The sequence below is a fragment of the Grampus griseus genome, assembly GCF_964374135.1.
Source record: "Grampus griseus genome assembly, chromosome: 2".
Classification (NCBI taxonomy): domain Eukaryota; kingdom Metazoa; phylum Chordata; class Mammalia; order Artiodactyla; family Delphinidae; genus Grampus; species Grampus griseus.
The window spans coordinates 12,018,869-12,041,712 of record NC_139018.1 but is presented as its reverse complement, the minus strand read 5'-3'; the positions used below and the strand labels follow the sequence as shown (position 1 = coordinate 12,041,712).

Sequence of the window (22,844 nt, the reverse complement as noted above, 5' to 3'; positions counted from 1 at the left end):
CTATTTCCACTTATTACCAACAGCGGTTGGAAGATTTGCATGATGAAAAGTGGGAAGATGAAATTGTCTTCTCCTTGGAGAAATCATCTGTGCACCTGCCATTTAGAAATTATTCCAAGTTCACGCTTCGTGAGAAAAGTTAAAATTGTTCCCTGGCATGGAGCTAATGCACCCATCCACAAGCGACCTCGCTCACGTCTAGCTGTGTTATTAGCTGCAACACCCTCTTGGTGTGGCCTTGGGGAAGCAAATGAAGAGTCATGGATCAAGGTCACTGCCAGGCATTCATTCATTCACTTATCAAATATTTATTAACACCTGCTTAGGTGCCCGGCACCAGGCAAATTGTACTGGGAGGTACACACACGTGAATCGAAAAGCACAGGTCTTCCCCCGCTAGAATATAAGGTCCGTGGAGCAGGGACTCGGCTTGTCTCATTCACTGCTTTCTTGCCAGTCCCTATAATGGTACCCAGCACGTAGTAGGGGGTGTCAGTCAGTATTTACCAAATGAATGAATAAAGGAATGAAAGTGTTTGTATTGTAATGGAAAGAATACTGGAAACCTGGGTTTGAATCCTAGAATCTGTGCATGAGCAAGCCATACTTGTACATATTTTTATCTATAAAAATGACTTCCTTCACCAATTAAAAGTTGAAGCTTTGATCCTAATAATATTGAATACCCATAGTTCCGTATCATGTCCCCATATATCTTTATCTTCCTGAATGGGAGAAACCAGTCTAACAAAATACCATAAACGTCATGGTTTCTGAAACGTCATCATCTACTTCTCTCCAGGTCCCAGATAATACGAACTGATACTAGGAACAGGGAAAATTGAGACTCCAACAGAACAGAGAATGAGCAACTGTTTTTTTTTTCTTTGCTGGTGTGGTGTTCAAGAGCCAGAGGAAGGACAGAAGTCCGACAAATTCCTGCTCTGCCACAGCTGTGCGGTGCCAGTCGATGGAATTTTGTCTAGCCCCCTCATTACACAGTCAGCAAAGAGACATGATCAGCAGAGAGCTGGGCGCGCCACCCCCGCTCCCCCTTGCTTTTTGGTCAAGTGAGTCGTGGTAGTCAGCAAGCCTGCCCTTCCTGGGCAGTTGTAACAGTTCAGATAATAGGCCCACAGACGTCAGCCCTGCATTTATCCGCTCACAATGGCTCAGTTCTGCACTGCAGCATTATTGCAAGCCCACTTTGAAACAAACACGCCTTGAAACACACACAAATGTGTCCCCGTGCCCCCGCCTCTGCTGGAAGCTTTAAAAGACACCTCAGCGAAACCAAGCTGGGCTGTAATGAGAAGGGGCCGTTCCTGAACACGAGGCAGAGGCCGGCAGATACTTAATCAATAAACTGAAATGCCAGGTGAGTTTGAGATGCAGGGGCAGATGGTGGATGCCTGGTCCTGCCAGGCTTGCAGAGTGCCAGCTGATCGGGTTTCGCCCAGACTTGGTCACAAACGTAGGCGGAGGGCGTGTGCGACCTGAGATGTTTCACGATGCCCTGTTTAGATGAAAATGTCATATCCTCCTCCCTGACAATTGCCTTTCATGCCTGAAGAGTCCAATTTCAGGCCAGTCTTTTAGATGATTAGAGGCACTGGGTCCCTAAAGCTTCTCTCTAAATAATGGAAGGAGGGATGTGCTTATTGTCATTAGCAGCAGCAGCTGTGTTCTGACACGTAGTCACAGTTACCAGGGGCCTTTGCGAGTTTGTCATTTAACCCTCACAATACCCCGATTGAGGTATGTGAGGCAGAGACTCCCACATTTATAGATAAGGAAATGAGACCCATACGGGTTCAATGACTTGCTCAGGGTCACCAGCAAATACACATTAGAACCAAGAACTCTCATGGTTGGGATTGAGTCAAAGCTCATCTAGTCCCGGGTGTCGCTTCTCAGATGCCTCTTGATATCCTAGACAGGCAGTCAGCTCTCTTCTACGTGGATCCTTCAAGGACTGAGTTTACTTCCTCACAAGACAAGTGCTCCGTTCCACTGTTGGTTAAGCCTCATTGTCATTCTGTTCTCCTTTATATCATGGAGCCCACATCTGTCTGCCTTTATCTTACAACCCTCTTTGGCCACATGGAATAGGTTGAGTTCTTCTCCCTGACAATCTTTTCTGTTTGAGGATCATTCCTATGTCTTCCACTCCGAGGTCTTCTTTAAGCCAAAAAATTCCCCAGAGTTCTGAGATACCCTCACTATCATTGTCACCCTCTTTTGATTGGTTTTTTTTTTTTTTTTTTTTTTTTTTGGCGGTACGCGGGCATCTCACTGTTGTGGCCTCTCCTGTTGTGGAGCACAGGCTCCGGACGCGCAGGCTCAGCGGCCATGGCTCACGGGCCCAGCCGCTCCGCAGCATGTGGGATCTTCCCGGACTGGGGCACGAACCCGTGTCCCCTGCATCAGCAGGCAGACCCTCAACCACTGCACCACCAGGGAAGCCCTCCTTTGATTGTCTTAAACTGTTAATATTCCTTTAAAAAAGGGACTCATCAGAACTTGACATGATAGTCTACCTGTGGCCTGAGAAACAGAGTAGAACTGTTACTATTGCCTCCTCAGATTAGGACCCTGTGCTTGTTTTAACGCTACCAGAGCCTGCATAAAATCTGCCCTTCACCTAGAATAGTGAGATGTAGGGAAGGTAAGATTTGATAAAAGAATCATAGAATAATGGGACACAGGAAGGGTAAAATTTGCCGAGAAGATCCTGGAACAGTGCGACATGGGAAAGGTGAGATTTGATAGGAGGAAATCAGGAAAGCATGGAATGCTGCAGTGGAGAGGTTACACTTGGGGACAGGATGGTGGGGACCTTGTGGGTGCTGGAGCTGCTAGAAAGGGCAGTCAGAGAGGCTAAGAAAAGAGGCCCTGGGGTCAGCCATACACCCACCTTCTCTGCCCTCCCCTGCAAGGCCCCAAATTCAAGAACTGCAATTCCTGACTAAGCTGCTTCAATCCCCCATCTTGTGATTGCCAGGATGACCGAGGACACGTACAGCAGAAACGACTAGTGGTCCACAAAGTCTGTCCTCTCCTGCCATTAGTTAGAGATTAATAGAGTTATAGGTGAACACGTGGCCGCATAACTAGAGATATTTCCCAGCCCTCCTTGTAGGTAGGTATGGCCATGTGACATTCCCACCAGTGGATTGTGAGCCAATTGCTGGTCTAGGCCTTAGAAAACTGGGTGGGGCTCCTCCATGACCTTCTCTCTCCCTCCCTCCAACCCCACCAGCTGGAATACAGGATGTGGCAGGGACCCAACTTCAACCGTGCCCAAGAGGATAAAACCTGCGGCAGTGGTTCTCAAACTTGATCTCATTGGAATCACCAGTTGGGCTTGTTAAAACACAGGTTGCTGGGCCCACCCCCAGGGTTTCTGGGGGGGGGGTCTAATAATTGCATTTCTAACAAGTGATTTCTAACAGGAGATACTGCTGCTGCCCATGGGGGGTCTGCAAATGACACCTTAACTTCTGTCTCAAGGGACTGCCTGAGTTTATAGACACAGTGAAGACATCCAGGACTGGACATCAGACCTGGGTACAAAGAGGTACCTCTGAAGGATTCCTGAACCATACAGGGCAGAGGACCCAGGAGAAAAGCCTGGGCATTTGGTCACCTGGCGTGGAGAAGGATGAGCTGTGCTTTGGCCCCTGCTGGCCGGTGATACAGTTTGCATCTCTGAGTGCATGAAGCAGGACGTACCAATGACTCAAGATTTCGCTCCTTTCAATTCTTTGAGGCTGTGCTCTGCTCATCTGATGGGATCTTGGGGAGCGTCACCTTGGACTTGGGGCGCTGGCCACCCCTGACCTGGAAGGGGCAGCTGCATTTCCTCTGTCCCCCCAGCAGAACCCCAGCTGTCAGCTCTGATTCTGCCCTCCTGGGGTGTCTGCTGCTCGTCTGGCTGCAAGTCCCCCAGGCTGGCTCACTGGGGGGCCCTGTCAGGAGCAGCCAGGAGCAGCCCATCGAATGCCCCCGCTGCCCCCAGGCACTGTGCCAGCTGTTCTCTGCGCTTTCTCCCATTTTGATCTAGTCATTTGTTTTATTCATATACTCATGTCTGGATTCGTCTCAAAAGGATTTTAAGGTAAATTTGTTTTCCAACCCTCACAAAAGCCTGTGAAGTAAGGATTATTATTTCCATTTTAAAGTCCATGAACTGCTGCTTGGAGAGGGGATATAACACAGCTAGTGGGCACAGTTAATGGCAGAACTGGGATGGAACATTGGTCTTTTTGACTCCAAATTATATTCTCTTTTTTTCCCCCAATAGGCCTTTTTTAAAAGCTATGAAAAATGGATACATATAAAAGAACATATGTAAAGTATATGTAGGTTATAACCCATGACAAAAAAATGCCCCCTGTGAATCGGCCCCTTGGGTTCTCCATGGGCCATGCTGCTTCCAAACGAATATTGCCAGGGACCCTCCAGGAACCAAGGAGAGCTGAGGGCGTTGTAGTGTTTTGTCCTGTAACTCTCACCTCCCCCGGGAGGCAGGCATGCCATGCTCAGAATGCAGACGGAGAAACCAAGGTGCTGGGGCTCTCCCAACCAGGCCAAGGTCCCAGGTGGGGTCCCAAGGTGACCTGAGGTTCACAGAGCCCAGGGCTTCCTCATCTGGCTGCTTGTCACACCCTCTGGGCCCATTTTGGAACATGTAGATCCCTGATCTCCAACCCTGACCTTGTAGATCAGAATCTCCAGAGCTATGGCCCAGGAAGGTATTTTTTTTCAAAACTCTGGTGCAGCTGCCCACAGACTGGGACGGGGGACTCAGTTCTCTAGCCCCGGGCTACACGGAGTGATGGGAGAGCTGGGGATGGAGCCGCAGAGCCGCAGGCACACCGACCTCCGTGACTTTGCCACCTCCCGATTCAGTGACTTGCAGCCACGGGAGGGCCTCAGGGTAGGATATGGGGCCCTCCTGATACAAACCTGTAAACCCTTCCCCACGCAAAGGGCACTCCACCCCAAAGGCTGTCATTGCCGCCTAAGGCCAAAGTTAACGAACGAGTAGTGAGGGTTTCTAATATTTGTTGTTTATAAAGTAAAACGAGCCTATTGCTAGAGCTGACTGAGGACTCTTAATTCGGCATTCTGCTAAGAAGTCTGGCTGTCATCCAGCTCTTGGCATCAGAGATGGCTGGGAATCCTGCAACCCTGGGAAGAATACACGCTGCCAGAGTCCCACTGGTGTCGCCTTGTGCTTTTCAGCTTTACCAGCGTCCGTGGTGTTGGTGGCGAGCTGTCTGGTTAACACTGCGGTATGCAGTGGTGCCTATTTGCATCAGCTGTTGGAGGAGTTTATAAGTTTCCAATAACTCCATGCTAATGTTATATTCACATGCAAACTCTCCACACCCCTGTTGCAAAGGCAGCTGTGAACGTGCACCTCGGCTCCCTTGAATTTGCTTGGATGGTAGCATCGCATGTTACCGTGCAGTTCCTTTTTCCATTAAAACTCGGGACGGGTGGGGGCAAGGGGTCCATGGGGCACCTTCTATCCAAGTAGGTCACCAGTCGACAAAGTTTGAGAGCCATCGGCCTAGAGGCGTCAACCCTTAGAGCTGGGAGGGACCTCGGCCCCAAGTCCGGGAACCTCACAACCCACTATGGTTTCTTTAACAAAGTAGACTCGAGAGGCAGTTTCTCTTCTGAGACGAAGGCCAGGCACACGCACAGGGGCCGCCTGCCCATAACATGCTATCTCATTTACAGCAGCCCAAGAGCGTAGCTTGTGTGTGTTAATATTAGATTATTTCTCTTCATAGTTAGCTGCCTCCTCACTTCCCGGTTCCCATGGCAACACTTCTCAAACACCACTTGCACTCTGAATACACAATGTAAACAACCTTCATTTGAACATTTCCCAATTTAGGGGTTTGGAGCCACAGCCAGCAGGCCTGCCATTAGGAATAAAGTTGAGACCCCAATCCTGGGAAGCTGTTCAGAAGCGGCGTGCTGGGGGGTGCTGGGGGGGACACGCAGCAAAGGATTCCTGAGCCAGGTCTTTGATGGACAAGGGGCCCAAAGGTCACTCACTAATACTCTGTTCTTTCTTAGTATGTGCGGGGCTCAGGGTTACTGAACTGGCAGGGACTCCTCTGTCACTTAGGGATGAGGAAACTGAGGCTTGGAGAAGGGAAGTGATTTTCTTATTGTCACACACTTTGTGATGGAGACGAGACCAGAACTAGGGTGTGTCCAGGAACTGCACATGTTCACCCAGCATTCGGTTCCCCAGCACCCTGGTGCTCATGGCAGACATTGTTGGTCCATCCTGGACTTCCTTCCCACTGAGCCTAGACGCGTACTTCTCAATTTTAGCACAGTGCTCTGGGAAGCCATTGCCAGTTGATTGGAAATGGCACGTGAGATGATGTTCAGTTGCCATTCCAGCATGACCAGTACTAGATCCAGTACTGCAAAGAGAATGGCATTAGTGTAGGTCACTCATAGGTTTCAGAAGCCTGGAGATCCAAGAAATAGGAAGATAAAGCAGGAAGGAAGTAACTCAGTTGAGCATCTTCTGTGAGCCAGACGCTGACGGAGGTTGGTGCTTCCATATGCATGCTCTTGTCTCACCTCTGAAACTCACCAGATCCCCATTCAAGGGGAGTCAAGTGTTGGTCAGTCCAGACAACGATCAACAAGGGGGACAGAGAAAAACTAATTGTGGACCTAGCCAGAAACATAAGACAAAGCAAGTCCATGATGGGCTCCAAGGACTGGATGGGGGAAACCAAGATCAAAGGACAAACCCAACGGGCAACAGGGGGGCCAAAAATGGGAGACGAAGCCCAGTGCTGGTGGGTGTGGAGTCTGGGGGGCAGCACAGCCGACGGGCAGAAGTGGGGAGGGATGGGGCGTAGTGGAGGGACCTTAGAGAGGCAGGTGCCCGGTGAGGGTGCTCCCTTTCTCCAGGGATCTGGTACAGGGGTACTGCTGGCTGTCCAGAGCTGCCTGACATGGGGCTTCCTCGGCAGATGGTGGTGACATCGTCTGTGCCTCTTGTCTTGAGAATTGCCTCCTCTGGGCTTGCTGGCTGCAGGGATGTTCCCCGAGGCAGCCCAAACTGGCGCCCCACCTCTTCCTGAGGGAAAGGCACAGATCCATCCAGACAGGGGTGTCCGGAGGAAAGCCACGTGTCCTTTTCCCCAGTGCATCCTGTGAGCCCAGAGGTGCTGTGAGGGCCTCAGCAGGCTCCGGGCTCAGGTGGCTCTGCTATAGGAACTCCCCCCGCTAAAGAAAATAGGGACTCAGCCCGCTATCCGGGGAATGGCTCAGGACCCCACTAAAGGCATTGCTTTCTTCCTTTCATCAAAGGAGATATTTTTCTTTCCAGTTTCTACCCACACATAGTAATGCACACATTTTCCGCATAGTTATAAGCGTGATAAGGAGAATGGTTGTTTTTTTGTTTTAAATAGAAAAACCTCAGACCTTTTCCATTCAACGTCTTAGCAACCCTTAGCATCCTTCGATTTCTGAGCAAATGATCACATGATTGCTGTGTCTTTAGCAAAGAACCAAAGGACACTCCTGGCCTTAGGAAGTTGAGGAGAGGCTCAGATAGCGGGGCCAGGAAAGTGTCATCAGCAGTGTCCTATGGGAGTAGGTTGCCCTTCCTAAGAGTCAAGATTTTGGGAAGTGAGCAGGGAGCGGGGTTTCCCCCATTTAGTCACAAACCAGGATTTGGAGCAGTGGGAGGATGGAGTCCATCATTTGCAGGTTTTAAACAAGCAAACGGAAGGGGAGGTTCAGCCCTAATATAGTTGGTGCGCGGTTTCCCGGGGGCCCTGAGCCTGCCCCTCTCAACCATCAGAGTGGATTTGGTTTTGCTGATTACAAACATGTGCACTGGGGATGGGGTTTTGCCAGTTGTCTTTATTCCCAGGGATGGCACATTGGGTTTCCCCAGTGATGCTGTAAATGTCCCTGAGAGCCAGGCCTAGGCTTCAGGTCACGATTCCATAACCTGTGCTGGGCTGGTCTCAGCTGGAGCCCGCGAAATGAGCACGCCACGCCCTCAGGGTATCACCCTGGAAGGAAATCCACACGCCCGTTGGGGCTCTGGTCTGTGATGACCCGGTGAGCGCGTCTGAGCATTAAACCTGGGGCACTGACAATGCCCTCTGTCCTCAGTACCTTGGATATTGTTTCTGCTTTCTGTTCTCCTGCCTCCTTTGAGAGGAAAGACAAGGTTGAGAACAGTGTTGCCCCTCCTGTCCTCAGAGAAGACCTCTGTGCTGGGGCAGTTTGCCAAATGGAAAGAGCTACGAGCCAGGGAACCAAAGCCTGGCTTCACTGTCACCCTGGGAAAGGCATGCCCCTTTTCTGGGCCTCAGTTTCCCCGTCTGTAAAGTATAGGGATTGGGCTATAGCAGGATTCCTCAAAGTGCCCGTTCTACGGGGTTATTAACTGGTGATAGGAGCAGAAAGGAAAGCGGGGCCAAATCAGTCTGGGAAATGTAGAATTTAGCAAAATAAAAATGCTCCATTGCTGTGGACCTTCTCAGAGCCTTTAATACACTTTGTGGATTTCCAAAAGGGATTATAGCATAAGGTATTTCCAAAATTTATTTAAATATAGACCCTCTAAACTCTTTCAGTGTCAGTATTAGAATTCTCTTTCTCTCCTTAGAGGGCCAGCAAAGTCACTGATCTTCACTTCTTTGAGTGTCTAAAGCTGTTTGGTTTTTCAGTTTGTTTCTAAAATATAAATAGTCCTTGGTGTGGTCTTGGGGGTGGGTGAGGATCCACCTTAAACTAGAGGTTCTTGGAAGTCTTTAGAAGATGGCTTTGGGGGAAGGGTTCCACTCTTGCAGAAACTGTATGCAAAAGCTGATGTGTCTAGTTTGTACACTTTCCTGGGGTGGGGGGCTCAGAGCCTATAGCATTCATCACATTTTCTAAGGCATCTGTACCCCAACGGTGGTGATGCATTGCGCTCTAATTCTTGGTAGAAATCATCTGATTTTGTAGGAATTTGGACAAGACTTTGATATCTTTTTTTTTTTTTTTAACATCTTTATTGGAGAAGACTTTGATATCTTGATTGGAATCAGGGCAGTTGGGAACAGGGAACAGAAGTGACAGGAAAGTGGACAGAAGATGGGGAAAACTAGAGGGACCAGCAGTGGCTCCATCCCCGGCAGGGCATGGCCTCCCCAGTTTCTTCCCTGGTCCCACCATGAGTGCCTCTAAAAATCATCACGTGGTTCTTGGCTATGGAACTCAGCTACTGAATACTAATGCTCTGTGGCGGGGAGAAAATTACCGCTGTCTCAGAAAGGCTCCATCTCTTACAGGTCACCGGGGTTCCATTTATTAAATTGTTGCTCAAGGGCACAAATGTCCTGCAAGTATGTGTCTCCTCAAGGTCAGATACTTTCTCTTCCTCAAAGACACGGGGGCCTCCAGCTCGGACTCCCTCCTTGCAAACCGGAGAGGTTGCTGAAAAGGTGAGAAGTGGTGGCAGGAAACTTCCCTCTTTACAGAGAAGAGCCTGCCCACAAATGTGTCCGAAGGCGGTGGGACATCCGTGGGGTGGCTGAGAGAAGGTTCTGTTGGAACCAAAACCGAAAGAGCAGATCCACAGAGGGAGACTCTGACGTGTTAATTCAAAAGCAGAGATCTCAAGCTCACCATTCTGACGGACTACCAGCCGCCCTTGGATCACCGGCCTTTGCAACAGAATACTAAGCATGAGTTTACACATTATTACTTACCAGCGGCCTGAGGGATTAGAATTCTTGGCTTGAACGGCCTCATGACTGTTCACACACATGACCCCACGGAGCACAGGGTTAGCAGTCGAAGGGGAGAAGGTTACTTGTGTAACCTTTGTGTTCTCACAAAAGCTCTTTCTTTCTCTCCTTGGATATCTTCTGAAATATCTCCACACCGCAGGCAAGAATTTGCTTTCAGAACCTGGTTAAAAAGGGGGAAGAGAGAAAGGACAGGCCTCAGAGCTAACTGACAACATTCATCCGAAATCCTTTAAATTAATTGAAAAGCTGAGTCACACCCACCCATTGTATAACAGCCATTTACCCACATTGTGTAACAGCCATTAAAGTATTAGTGTTACTTTGGGGGGCACTTTATTATGCCACCCAGTGGTAAATCTCCTCTGGGACCCCCCCTTTTTTTTTTATTCCCCAAAAGAGTCTCAGTTTGCTAATTTATTTTCAAATGGGCTGAGTCTGGGTTGATCCCAGCCTCCTATTCAGCTTTTTGCCTCAGCGTAAGGATGGTGGGCTATGTGAAAGTTGGTGTCCAGCCTGAAAGCCGTGCTTGATATTTTAAAAACACTTTGAATTATCTACAAAGGCAGAACCACCAATCCATCACCTAGCAGGCGTTAAAGGATGACTTACACGTGCAGGCAGGTGAGCTCTGAGCTTCCGTCTCTCTGTGTCTTTTCTGGGTCTCAGTTTCCCCCTCTGTCAAAGGAGAGCTTGGACAGGAAGGTGCATTCTTTTTTTTTTTTTGCAGTACGCGGGCCTCTCACTGTTGTGGCTCTCCTGCCGCAGAGCACAGGCTCCGGATGCGCAGGCTCAGCGGCCATGGCTCACGGGCCCAGCCGCTCCGCGGCACGTGGGATCCTCCCGGACCGGGCCACAAACCCGCGTCCCCTGCATCGGCAGGCGGACTCTCAACCACTGCGCCACCAGGGAAGCCCAGGAAGGTGCATTCTTGAGGCAGGATGATGAAAAGCAGAGATCCTGAACCCAGACTGCCTGGCTTTGAATCCCCGCTTTGTCACTTACCAGCTGTGTGACTTTGAGCAAGTTACTTAACCACTCAGAGCCTTGGGCTCCTTCATCTGTAACTGATGATTACAGAATTGTTGGGAGGATTAAAAGGGTTCCTAGATATAAAGTGCTTTGAGCACCGCTTGGCCCCGAGCGAGGATAGGTAAATGTGATATACTGTTGTGACTGTTCTTGTTGGGGCCCTGGGGAGACGACTCTTTGTGCATGGCACTCATCACCCACCACTCACCATTTCCTCAGCTCCCTGGGCACACTGCTGGACTGTACTTCCCGCCTCCCTTGCGGCCCTGGCCACTTGGCAGAGTTCTAACCCCAGAATGTGGGTGGAAGTGAAATCTGCACGTCCAGGTCTGACTCATAAAAACCTTCCCTGGGGGATGGATTTTCCATGTCTCTCCTGCTCTGCCATTTCAGCGCAGATGAGTTTGGCTCCCCTGGAGGCCCAGTGCTGAAGATGGTGTGGCCACGAGAGGGAAGGGACCAGGAACTCTGACTAACCGCTTGGAGAAGAGCTGCCTGCCTCTACGCGCAATTCGGACTTCGTTTGGGTGAAGAATAAACTTCAGCGGTGACGAGCCAGTGAGGTCTGGGGGCCGCTAGAGTTGCTGTAGCCAGGCGCTGGGCTCCTGTGGACATTTATGGAGACTCAGACATCCTTCCCGAGGGGTCGAAACTGCTTGTGGTTGTTCAATTTTCTGTCTCCAAGTTTCTGATGTTATCTGGGTAACTGAGCCAAAGGACACCCAGTTCTCTGGCTGGGGACAAGAGTTTGTATGTCCAGCAAGCCCTGGCCTGGGCTCTGGCCAGCTCCCCACAGACAGCTGCCTGAGCTGACTGCCCACACTTTCTGGACAATGGGGCCGAATTTCTGCCCAGATGCCATGGGGAGCTACTCAGGTTCCCCGGGCAGTAGCCCGTGTTCAAAGTATTCCATTTCAGTTCTTAGACCTTGGTCCTCCCCCGTCTTCCCCATGGCTCTCCCTTGAGTGGGAATTAGCAGGAGCGTTTGTACAGAAGCCTCTGAAGTGGGCAAAGTGAAACTTCCTCATTAAAACTCAAAATGTAACGCCCTCTCCAACAAAGCCGGGCCTAGAAGGACGCTCGCTGTGTTAAATTGTCTACTGGTGGGGAGTGACTTGCCGACAGTGCCCCTGAGCTGGAGACACGTGTGTCCCAACAGTCCCAGAGGCATTTACTAATTCCCCTTGTGGCGGAATCCCGCTCCCTTTGATGACAATCTCCTCCAATGCTTTCTCTGTCTCTCCCTCCCCGCCCTTGTCATTTTTCTCCTGGCATGACGGTCATTTCTACGCATGTACTCAGGCCCCTCCAGAGATGCAGAGAGGCCAGGGCTTTTTTTTTTTTTTTTTTTAACATCTTTATTGGAGTATAATTGCTTTACAATGGAGTGTTAGTTTCTGCTTTATAACAAAGTGAATAAGCTATACATATACATATGTTCTCATATCTCTTCCCTCTTGCGTTTCCCTCCCTCCCACCCTCCTTATCCCACCCCTCTAGGTGGTCACAAAGCACCGAGCTGATCTCCCTGTGCCATGCGGCTGCTTCCCACCAGCGATCTATTTTACGTTTGGTAGTGTATATATGTCCATGCCACTCTCACTTTGTCACAGCTCACCCTTCCCCCTCCCCATATCCTCAAGTCCATTCTCTAGTAGGTCTGCATCTTTATTCCCGTCTTGCCCCTAGGTTCTAAATGACCTTTTTTCTTTTTTTTTTTAGATTCCATATATATGGGTTAGCATACGGTATTTGATGTTCTCTTTCTGACTTACTTCACTCTGTATGACAGACTCTAGGTCCATCCACCTCACTACCTGAGCCATTAGAAAGAAACCAAGAAATGTGAAAACAAAGTAGAGCCCTTTCACGGAAAAACAAAGCCCAAGCTGCCGTAGCCTTTGGCCGCTCAGTACACCAACTATAAAGGAAAATCGGGCTTTTGTGCAATGTCATGTTTCATAGTAAGCGTGGAGAGGCCAATCCAACAGCAGAACGTCAGCAAGAGTCTAAAGTGGAGACACCTATGAGCCATGTCCCTCGCCAAAGAGCCCTTCCTACTGTCGCTTGTGGTAAGCCCTAGCTGCCTTACTTCTACTCTCAGACTGACAAGCTCCAAGCGATCAGAGGGGCAGTGGGTGCCCTCGGGGGTCTGCACCTTGGAGTGGAGGCTTGGACTGTGACTTATTACCCTGGGGATCTTGGCCAAGCCACTTAGTCTCCTTAAGTCACAGTTTCACATCTGTGGTGGAGGCTGATAGTTGCCCATCCAAATCCCTCCTCCTCTGCTTCCATGGTAACAGGATTCTCCAGGGCACAGTATGCTCAGGTAGGCATTTTCAACCTTTCTTGGGTAGGCGTGGTCATGTGACTAAGTTTCCACCAATGGACTGTGAGCAGTGACACAGACTGGGGCTGGGACTTCTGACATTGGGTGTTCCTGCCTTGTGCGCTCCTCCTCTGTCCTGTGGGCTGAAACCCAGGCGTGCTGGTGAATCAGCTTTTTTTTTTTCTTTTTTGCGATACACAGGCCTCTCACTGCTGTGGCCTCTTCCGTTGTGGAGCACAGGCTCCGGATGCGCAGGCTCAGCAGCCATGGCTCACGGGCCCAGCCGCTCCGTGGCACGTGGGATCCTCCCGGACCAGGGCACGAACCCGCGTCCCCTGCATCGGCAGGCGGACTCCCAACCACTGCGCCACCAGGGAAGCCCAGGTGAATCAGCTTTGACCGTGAAGATGATGAGAATGCCCTAGATGATGGCAGAGCCACCACATGGCAGGAGCCTGGGTCTCTGAGTGATGGGTAGTAGAGCTGCCTTACAAACCTGGATGGCTCTGTGGGGACTCTTGCATAAAAGAAACTGCTTGTTCTCTATGACATTCTAGTGCTGGATTTCTTTTCCACAGTAGGTTAGTCTTTAACGGATAACATTCTTCATAGGCTTATGGTGTGGTAAGTTATATAAGGGTAAAGCGCTCTACAGTTAGGTGTTCAGTACATGGTGAGCAAAGGGATGGGTCATTCCCTCGTTTAAATCCAAGAAATCTGAGAATCAGATTTACAAAACATAGAGCAGCTGCATAACTTGATGTCAGGGAACCCCCAGGCTCGGCCTGTTTGAGCATCTTTCCTCTGCTAGTTGGCCTTGGCCGAGAGTTCCCACCATCAGACAGTAACCAGGAGATGACCAGGAAGGAAACAGGGATATCATATATAGCCTTCTATCTCCACCCAAAGAGCTAGTTAGCACACCTGTCAGAATGAGTAGCTGTAGCGTGGTGTGGCTGGTGAAGGGTATGGCTAAGGGGCAGAAGACCAGGTTCAAATCCTAGCTGTACCTCTAACTCCTTTTGCAAACTCAAGTGGGCCACGTAACTGTCAGGAGCGTCAGCTTCCTGAAGCGTCCATAAAATGCGGATGCTAATTCTGGCTCTGCCTGTTCCCCAGGGCTACTATGGGGACCAAAAGACACAAGATGGTGAACACACTGCATACGGCAGATGCCAGTGGGAGAAACATAACAGATCAAGTCCTATTTGCTGAATGTGGAACAGGTATGCTTGTCCCTTCCTTCCATAAGTATTTGCTAAGGACCTGCTAAGTCCAGTGAGGGGAGATGTGGGCAGGGGAGACATGGTTCCTGTCCCCACAGAGCTTAGAGTCTGCTGGAAACTATACACAAGGAAATAGGCAATTACAATACAGCATGATGAATTATTTGATAGAAGTACAAGCCACCATGAAAATATAGAAGAGGGGGCTCTTAACTCAGACTTCTGTGGTCCTGGAAGGCTTCCCAGAGGAAATGATATCTCCTTTAATATTGGAAGCAACAGAAAGAGTTAGCCAGGTGTCTTAGTTCAGGCTGCTATAACACAAATACCCAGACTGGGTGGCTTATAAACAACGGAAATGTATTTCTCAGAGTTCTGAAGGCTGGAAAGTCCAAGATCATGGTGCCACCAGATTCAGCGTCTGATGGGATCCACTTCCTGGTTCATAGATGGCTGTCTTCTTGCTGTGTCCTCACAAGGGGAGATGGAGCTCTCTGGGGGGTCCCTTTTATAAGGGTGCTAATCCCATCCATGAGGGCCCCATCCTCATGACCTAATCACCTCCCAAAGGCCCCACCTCCTAACACCATCACATTTGACAGTAGGTTTCAACATGTGAATTCTGTAGGGACACAAACATTCAGTCCATACCACCAGGCAAAGGGGGCTTTGGAGGTGGGAAGACTGTTCAAGGAAAATGAAGCAAGGGTCACCTCTGAAGAGCAAGAAAGAGCCTGAAAGAGATTCTGAGTGGCTGGAGCCTGGAGTGAAAGGAAGGGAATAACGAAAGATTGGGCTGGAGGAGCTGGGAGGGTCGGGAGCAGGGTAGACAGGACACACTTGGCTGCAGCTTGGATAAAATACCAACGCCCAGTTCCTGCCCCCAGGTGGTTTAAAAGCTCCCCAGGCGACTTGAATGTGCAGCCAATGTTGAAAGTACTGATTAGATCACGCAGGATCTTATATGTCAAGCTCGGGAGCTGGAAGTCTAGTTTGAGAGCACCAGGGAGTCTCTGAAGCTTTTATGGGAGGAAGGGACATGACCGGATTTTCCCTTTTACCCTAGCTGCTGGTTGGAGGAAGGAATGTGATGGAAAGACTGGGGTTAGAGACACTAGTTAAGAAGGCTCTCGAAGGGTGCAGGTGAGGCATGGAGCCAGAGGTGAGAATGAGGATGGCAATAAGGGGACAGACCTGAGGCCTGAGTGACGATAGACTGGAAGGAAGTGGGGGAGAGGCAGGAAGACAAGGACCAGCCTCAGACTCCTGACGTGGGGGTCAGAATTCCTGAAAAGACTCCATTTCCAGATACACACTTACGAGTCAGCAGCGGAGAGCAAATAACTCCAGCCAGAGAATTGATGAGCTCTCCTGGGAAGAGGGGTGTAAAGAGAGAAGAAAAGAGGGCCTGGAATAGAGGCACAGAGGGCCGAGGGAAGAGCCGGTTGGAGAAGGAAGAGAAAAACCATAAGCACACACTGTTAAAAAAGTTAAGGATGTGACTGTTTTAAGAAGGGTGTGTTTAGGCGCAGTTGTGCGCCGGGTTGCCAAGATGTCGTTCCCCAAGTACAAGCCGTCGCACCTGGCGACCCTGCCCACTACCCTCGACCCAGCTGAATACGACATATCTCTGGAAACTCGGAAGGCACAAGCCAAGCGTTTGGCCATAAGATCCCAGCTTAAACGGGAGTACCTGCTTCAGTACAACGACCCCAGCCGTCATGGGGTCATTGAAGATCCTGCATTGATTCGTTGGACCTATGCAAGACCAGCAAATATCTATCCCAATTTCAGACCCACTCCCAAGACCTCACTTTTAGGAGCTCTGTTTGGAATTGGGCCCCTCCTCTTCTGGTATTATGTTTTCAAAACCGACAGAGATAGGAAAGAAAAACTTATCCGGGAAGGAAAATTGGATCAAACATTTAACATCTCATATTAAGTCTGGCAATGATGACTATATGTACTGTTGTTTAAATGGATCTATTAATCATTACAAAGTTTGTCTTTCTTAATATTAAAAAAAAAAAAGAAGGGTATGTTCAAGAGTGTCCAGTTCTGCTGAGATGTCTCCACAGGTCACTGGTAACCTTGACAGTGAAGATGAATGGGACCTTGGGGTGGTGCTGAAGTGATGGTGAGAGGGGGCACCTCCTAACAGGGACAAGTATTTTTTACCTTCTTCACATTGTAACCAAAATGTGTTTATTCATTCATTCTATATATACGTCATTTATTAAGCACCTAATGTGCTGGGCACTGTGTTTCAGAGCTGCAGAAAAGACAGCAGGTCCTTGAGGTCCTCACTGGCCAGGAGGAGACAGATACTCTCTCCCATTTCACAAGACCACGTGATGTAATTGCTATAACGGAGATGCACGTCAGGGGCTTTGGAACAAGCTGGACCAACTCTACCAGGGAGGGGGAAGGGATGGCCAAGAAAGGTCCCAGAAAACAAGGAAGTGGGATGAGGTTTGCCCTGGTGTGGTTGTCATGGGGGTTGCCCACTGCAGAGTGCAGAGTTCAGCCTGCAGTGGAGGAAGCGCACTTCCAGACCTGCCCATGTTGCTGGGGCCACGTGCCTGGCTCTGGCCAGTGAGTGGTGAGCAGCGGTGTGCAGAGCCCAGAGTCCTCAGCTGCCAGCTCAAGACCCTCCAGTGGGCTCTCCTCCCTCTTGCATGGCGAACAGCAATATCTGAGACTGTGGCTGTTCCTAAGAACGTGAGCAACTTCCCTCAAGACACACCTCTTGATAGACAAGAAATGGAGGGGAGGAAAACTATTTTCCCTCCATCTATCTTAGGTTCATTGGCTGGGGCCTTGTAAATTAGACCAACAAAGGACAGATTAACAAGAGAAAACCAAACAGAAGTTTATTCACCTGTGCCTTGTGCATACACATGGGATTACCCAGTAATGAATAATTCAAAGGGGTGGTAAGAATTTGGGCTTATATAGCATTTTAACAAAGTAAAAGTACATCTTTAGAGACGTGAGAAGACGAAGGAAAAAGGCTTTGCGCTTCCACGGGTGGCAAATTGTGAGAAGGCAAATATAAAGGGAGATCAATGGCGGATAAGGGCGAGTTTTAGCAAAGTTTGTAGATAGATTCCTCTGGTGCTGTCCCTGATAAGGATCTAGAGTTGTCACCAGTGATTAACTTCTGTCCTTCCTGGCACAGAGCAGAGGGGAATAATCTCTACAGATTTATTTCCTGCATTTAGGCAAATAGGGGACGTTTTTCTTGTATTTGCTTCTTCTTATTTGCCTTCAGCTCAAAATAATCCTTATGCCAAAGTAGCACGTTTTGGAGTCGAATATTCTGCTACCCTGAAGCAAACTTTTGTTGTTTTACTGTTTTTTTGTGGTTACCACAGCGTAACCTAGCCCAGTGGTTCTCAAAATGTGGCTCCTGGACCAGTAGTATCAGCTTCACCTGGGAACTTGTTAGAAATACAAATTCTCAGGCCCCACCCCGGATTTACTGAAGCTGAAACCCTGGGGTGGGGCTTAGCAATCTGAGTTTTAAGAAGCCCTCCAGGGGATTCTAAAGCATGGTCAAGTTTGAGAACTGCTGCCCTAGGTGGTGCCAACTGATACAGCTATCTGGAAGACACAGCAGGAGGAATTACAATTCATGGAGAAGGTCGTTTAAGTAAACTCGAAAAAAACCGAGTAAGAAGATGAATTAAATGGTGAGGCTCTTCATGTCATAGGAATGAATACTTAAGAAAAAATATAGTGTACCTCTCTCCACAGACTGAGCCTTCCTATCAAAATATTGAAAACTGGTCATGTGGACAGTCTCCTACTATGTCACATCACAGAAAATACTCAGAATCCAATGTCACTGAAGCCACAACTAGGCTAAGATAAACCCCGAAATGCGCTTTCCACTTGTCTCCATGGCCTTGCTTAGGAAATGCTCCTGGATGCTTTGAATCTGAAAGGTACATAATATCCAATTCTCTCTTCTGCCGGGTGAGTCATTAGAGCTGCAGCAAAGGCTATTTGGTAACGGGCAGTATTTAAATGAAGCAAAAAGTACAATTTCAAATGAATTGCTTTTTAAACTGTCAGATAAAAGGAATCCATTTGTGCATGTGAAATTATTCCAAGGTTCTAACTATTAACTGAGAGCAGGTGAAAGATGTCAAAGAAACGTTCTATTAAAGAGCTGGCTAAATGTTTCAAGACAGACACTCGATGACTCCTTTGGCCGGTTTTGGATTCAGAAATGTCTATTTTTGCCAGCCCTACATGAGCTCCATGGACAAAAGTTTTAGGAAAATACTAAATCCTAGTAATAAGATGCCATTTTTTAAGCTTCGATAAGTTTTTTAAATTAAAGTATAGTTGATTTATAATGTTGTATTAGTTTCAGGTGTACAGCAAAGTGATTCAGTTATACATATATGCATATATATACATATACACACACACATATATGTATATGTATATTGATATATATTCTTCTTCAGATTCTTTTCCCTTACAGGTTATTGCAATATATTGAGTATAGTTCCCTGTGCTATACAGTAGATCCTTGTTGGTTATCTATTTTATATATAGTGGTATGCATATGTTTATCCCAAACTCCTAATTTATCCTCCCCCCACCCCACTTTCCCCTTTGGTAACCATAATTTTGTTTTTCTATGTCTCTGGGTCTAATTCTGTCTTGTAGATAAGTTCATTTGTATTATTTTTTTAGATTCCCCATATAAGTGATATCATAAAATATTTTTCTTTCTCTGCCTGGCTTCCTTCACTTAGTATGATAATCTCCAGGTCCATCTGTGTTGCTGCAAATGGCATTATTTCATTTTTTATGGCTGCGTAATATTCCATTGTATAAATATACTACATCTTTTTTATACATTCATTTATCAATGGGCATTTAGGTTGCTTCTATGTCTTGGCTATGGTAAATGTGCTGCAATGAACATTGGGGTGCATGTATAATAAGATGCCATTTTGTTCATTAGAGACGCTTTAACCAATGTGACCCAAATGCTGTCTTACGGCGGGACAATAGTATATTATCGCTTTAACTTTTTCCTTTGGTGAAAATACAATGCCAAGAGCTCTTGGCTAGCTTTCCAAATGCCCATTTAACACTGTTCTGTGGTCTTTTATTTGTTATTGATAAATAGCAATCCTTGTACAGCCTGGTCAATAAGAAGAAAATTCTTCACACATATGAAAAGTGCCCTTTTTGTCACCGGCAGGTATGCTTGGTAGAGGTCACCCATATAGAGGGAGATCCTCGATGGTAAGGCTGCTCCACAGACAAAACAGAATCCTGAGCTGTTCTACACAAGGGCAACCCCGGCCTTTTCCATTTCATTTCCTCTAGGGGTTTCTACTGCAATTAGTCTTGTGTTCATGCCTTCAGTATCCGTGGGACTACTGAAACAGGACTACTGAAAATAATTAGTGAATCTTCTCCTTCCCCTGGTCCTCCGGGTACCTCTCACCTGTGTCACTATGCCAGGCTAGCACAAGCAAAATTCTCCCTGCTTGGTCAGTCCAAGAGGAACTGTGAAGATGGTGCCCCACTAGAAGCATTGGGACAGATTTGAAAGGGCCGTGCTTCTGACACTTGAACGTGCACACAAATCTCCAGGGGGTCTTGTTAAAAATGCACGTTCTGACTCAGTAGGTCTGGGCTGGAAACTTAGAGCCTGAATTTCTTGCAAGCTCCCAGGCAATGCTTATGCTGCTGTGGACCACATTTTGAGTAGTGATGGAATAACACACATTCTGCAAAAACAGTGACTTTTAGAACTGACCCTATTAAACAGGCATTTATCTAAGGGTCTGGCTCCCCTTTGCTTTGGGGTTCCTTGAAGCCAGGAACTGGATCTTACACATTTTTTGGTTGTTTTGTTCTCTGGCTGGCACTTGGCATTAATCCCGCACACAGTGGGTGTGTATTTATTTAATTAAACAGAGCTGGCCTTGTTCCAAAAAGGATTTTAAGCGGACTAAACCCCTAGCAGGCCCTAACTAGGGGCTTGATGAGTTGGCCAGGGAAGGAAATCATTCCCAGGGTAGTCACAAACCCTCTGGGCTGAGGTCCTTCCGCTAAAGGTCCCCACCACCTGCTTGCACCTGGATTACAACTCAGCTGCTGCTCTTGTGAAATTCTCCCTCCTGCCCCGTTTTTAAAGTGGTTTACACTAGAGAGCCGATCAGAGAAAAGGAGGAAAAACAAAACAAAACAAAACTCAGAAAGCCCCGTGGGGCGCAGAACTCTGGGGTTTCTCTCTGCCGGGTCTCCAGCTTTGTGCAGGTCGCCGTAGCGCCCCGCCGCCGGCTCCCCAGCCCGCCCCGAGAGCCCCGGAGGAGCCGGCCCTGGGGGCGCGGGCGCTCATCGGCTTGGTGCAAGCCTGTTTGTTAGCTCTGCTCGAGCAATTAATCTTCTCGTGCATCTCCCGCCCCGGGGGCGGGGGTCGTGGGGGCCTCGGGTCGCCTCGGGGGTCGTGCAGAGCCCGGACTAGAGCGATCGCTCTACAGAAACCCTTGTTCCCAGAGTCCCCGCGGTGCCATAACCCGTTCCTCTCTGCAGCAGCCTCGGAGGGTTAGAGAAGGGCTTGTTTCGGCTCCATAGGGGCGGTGGGGAGAGAAAAAGGGAGAAGGAGGGTGATTGTGTGGGTCAGTGGTTGAGCCTCACGGGGGAAGGGAGGAGCGCCCGGGCGAGTGCGCCCTAGGGGAGGAGTACACGTGCTGGGGAGGCGGGGGGGTGGGGGGTGAGAGGCGGGCAGGAGGGGAGGCGAGAGCTGTGGGGGGGAGGCGCCACGGCCTCGCAGACGCAGGCGCTGGCAGCCGGAGAGAAAGTTCCCGGGGAGAGCTCGCCCCCGGAGGGCCGTCGTCGAGGCTGCTCGAGGCGAGGGTTGCAGGTCCCGCGCGTCCCGCCTGCCTCCCCATCTGAGCGCACTGGGCCGCCGGGACTCGGCTCGCCGGGAAGCAGGGAAACATCGCTGGCCGGCGGCCGCCGCCAAACTTGGAGGGGGAGGATGCTGCGAGCGCGAGCGGCGGCGCAGGGCGCGGGGGCACACTGAGTGCTACCGGGGCTGCGGCCGGGCGAGGGCGCCGAGGCTGAGCGGGCAGGTAAGGGGCGCCAGCGCCAGGACTGCGCCAGCCCTGCGAGCCAGGGCCGCCAGCGCCACCGTGCCGGCGTCGCCTCCTCGCCACGGAGCCACGGTGAGCGGAGCGCGCACGCCGCGCGCGGGACTCTGAGCTCCGGCCGCGCCGCGCGCCTGCACCTCCTCTCTCCCCTCTGGGCTTCCCCGCCGAGCTCGCCCGCGGGCCATGAAGCTTTGGCCCGTAGCCCCTCGCCTCTGAGCCTCGCGTCGCCCGCTCCAGTCCACGCCGCTCCGCCACAGATAGCACTCCGGCCAGTGGGGCTCCCCATCCTCTGTCAGAGACTGCATCCAGGCGCTCCGGGATGGCGCTCCGCAGCCCCCCGCGGCCGCGCAAAGTTCGCAGGAGACGAGAGATGCTGTGGCAGCAAGTTGGCTTCGTGTGCGCGATTTTGGCGCTGGTGTGCTGTGCGTCTGGTCTCTTTGGCAGCTGGGGTAGGTACTGGTGCGGGCCTGCCCCGGGAGTTGGGGGGCTTGGGCTGGAAAGCCGCGGGGCAGCTCCGAGAGGTCTTCCTTTCCTTCCCAGTCAGGTTGGCCCCAAGGGTTCATCCAGTCCCTTACCCACCAGGCAGGTAGAGCGCACCCAGGAGAGCTGATATCGACTCTCTGAGCTGTGGTGCCTGTTCCCCTGGGCTGCGCGCGGCCCCTGGGGCCTCAGAACGCGGCTGCAGGTCTGTGTTACTAAGGCGAAAACCTGAACCACTGGCCCCCTCGGCGCCAGAGGTCTGTCCCTGGGGTGCCCAGGGAGTGTGGGCAGCGCAGCGGCGGGATCCAGGTGTGGATTCTCTTGGACTGGGGTGGACGAGACAAAGTGGACCAATTTCCATTTTGCAGAGCAGAGAAGGTTGTTCTCCGCGTCCCTCGAAAACCCAGATTCTGAGGCTGGGAACTGAGCCTCAGCTCTCCCCTCGCCCCTGCCAAAGGGGCGCCCTGGGTGTCCTGCCGCGTCCTCTCCAAACCCTAAAAATGTGGGCAGTCTGTCCCCTCGGGAGGTTGCTGCTGTGTTTCAGCATCGCTTCTCAACTCCTCTTAATCTCCGTGGGACCAGCTTGTGCCTGGAACCACTATCCACACTCCTTCATCCAAGGAGAGACTGAGGGATTTGGGAGTTGCTTAGGATATACAAATTTAAGATGGAGAGAAAAAGAAACTTACGAAAAATATGTTTAGGGAAGGGAGTGGCGGATGTGAGCCTAGGTGGAAGCTTCAGAAGACATTCAGGTGGCTAACATTCCCATATTTAGTTGGATGCTGTGGACCTTCTAGTATTGTTTTTTTAGTATTCTATTTTAATTTTGAATGTC

At 49.9% G+C, this 22,844-nt stretch overlaps 2 protein-coding genes across 3 annotated transcripts in view; both read left to right on the top strand.

The window, feature by feature from the left end:
- Window positions 1-15,930: 15,930 nt before the first annotated feature.
- Window positions 15,931-16,388, top strand: LOC309818805 (NADH dehydrogenase [ubiquinone] 1 beta subcomplex subunit 4-like). The gene has a single exon (XM_082648754.1). The coding sequence runs from the start codon at window positions 15,946-15,948 to the stop codon at window positions 16,333-16,335; it is 390 nt and encodes a 129-aa protein (XP_082504880.1). The 5' UTR covers window positions 15,931-15,945; the 3' UTR covers window positions 16,336-16,388.
- Window positions 16,389-21,845: 5,457 nt separating this feature from the next.
- SLC24A4 (solute carrier family 24 member 4) overlaps window positions 21,846-22,844 on the top strand; it is a gene marked incomplete at both ends in the record, with an annotated part of 170,871 nt that continues 169,872 nt past the window's right edge. For both annotated transcript variants that reach the window (XM_082648615.1, XM_082648614.1), the window contains one exon: window positions 21,846-21,975. In XM_082648615.1, coding sequence (XP_082504741.1) covers window positions 21,846-21,975 — 130 coding nt within the window. The remainder of the gene's footprint in view (window positions 21,976-22,844) is intronic.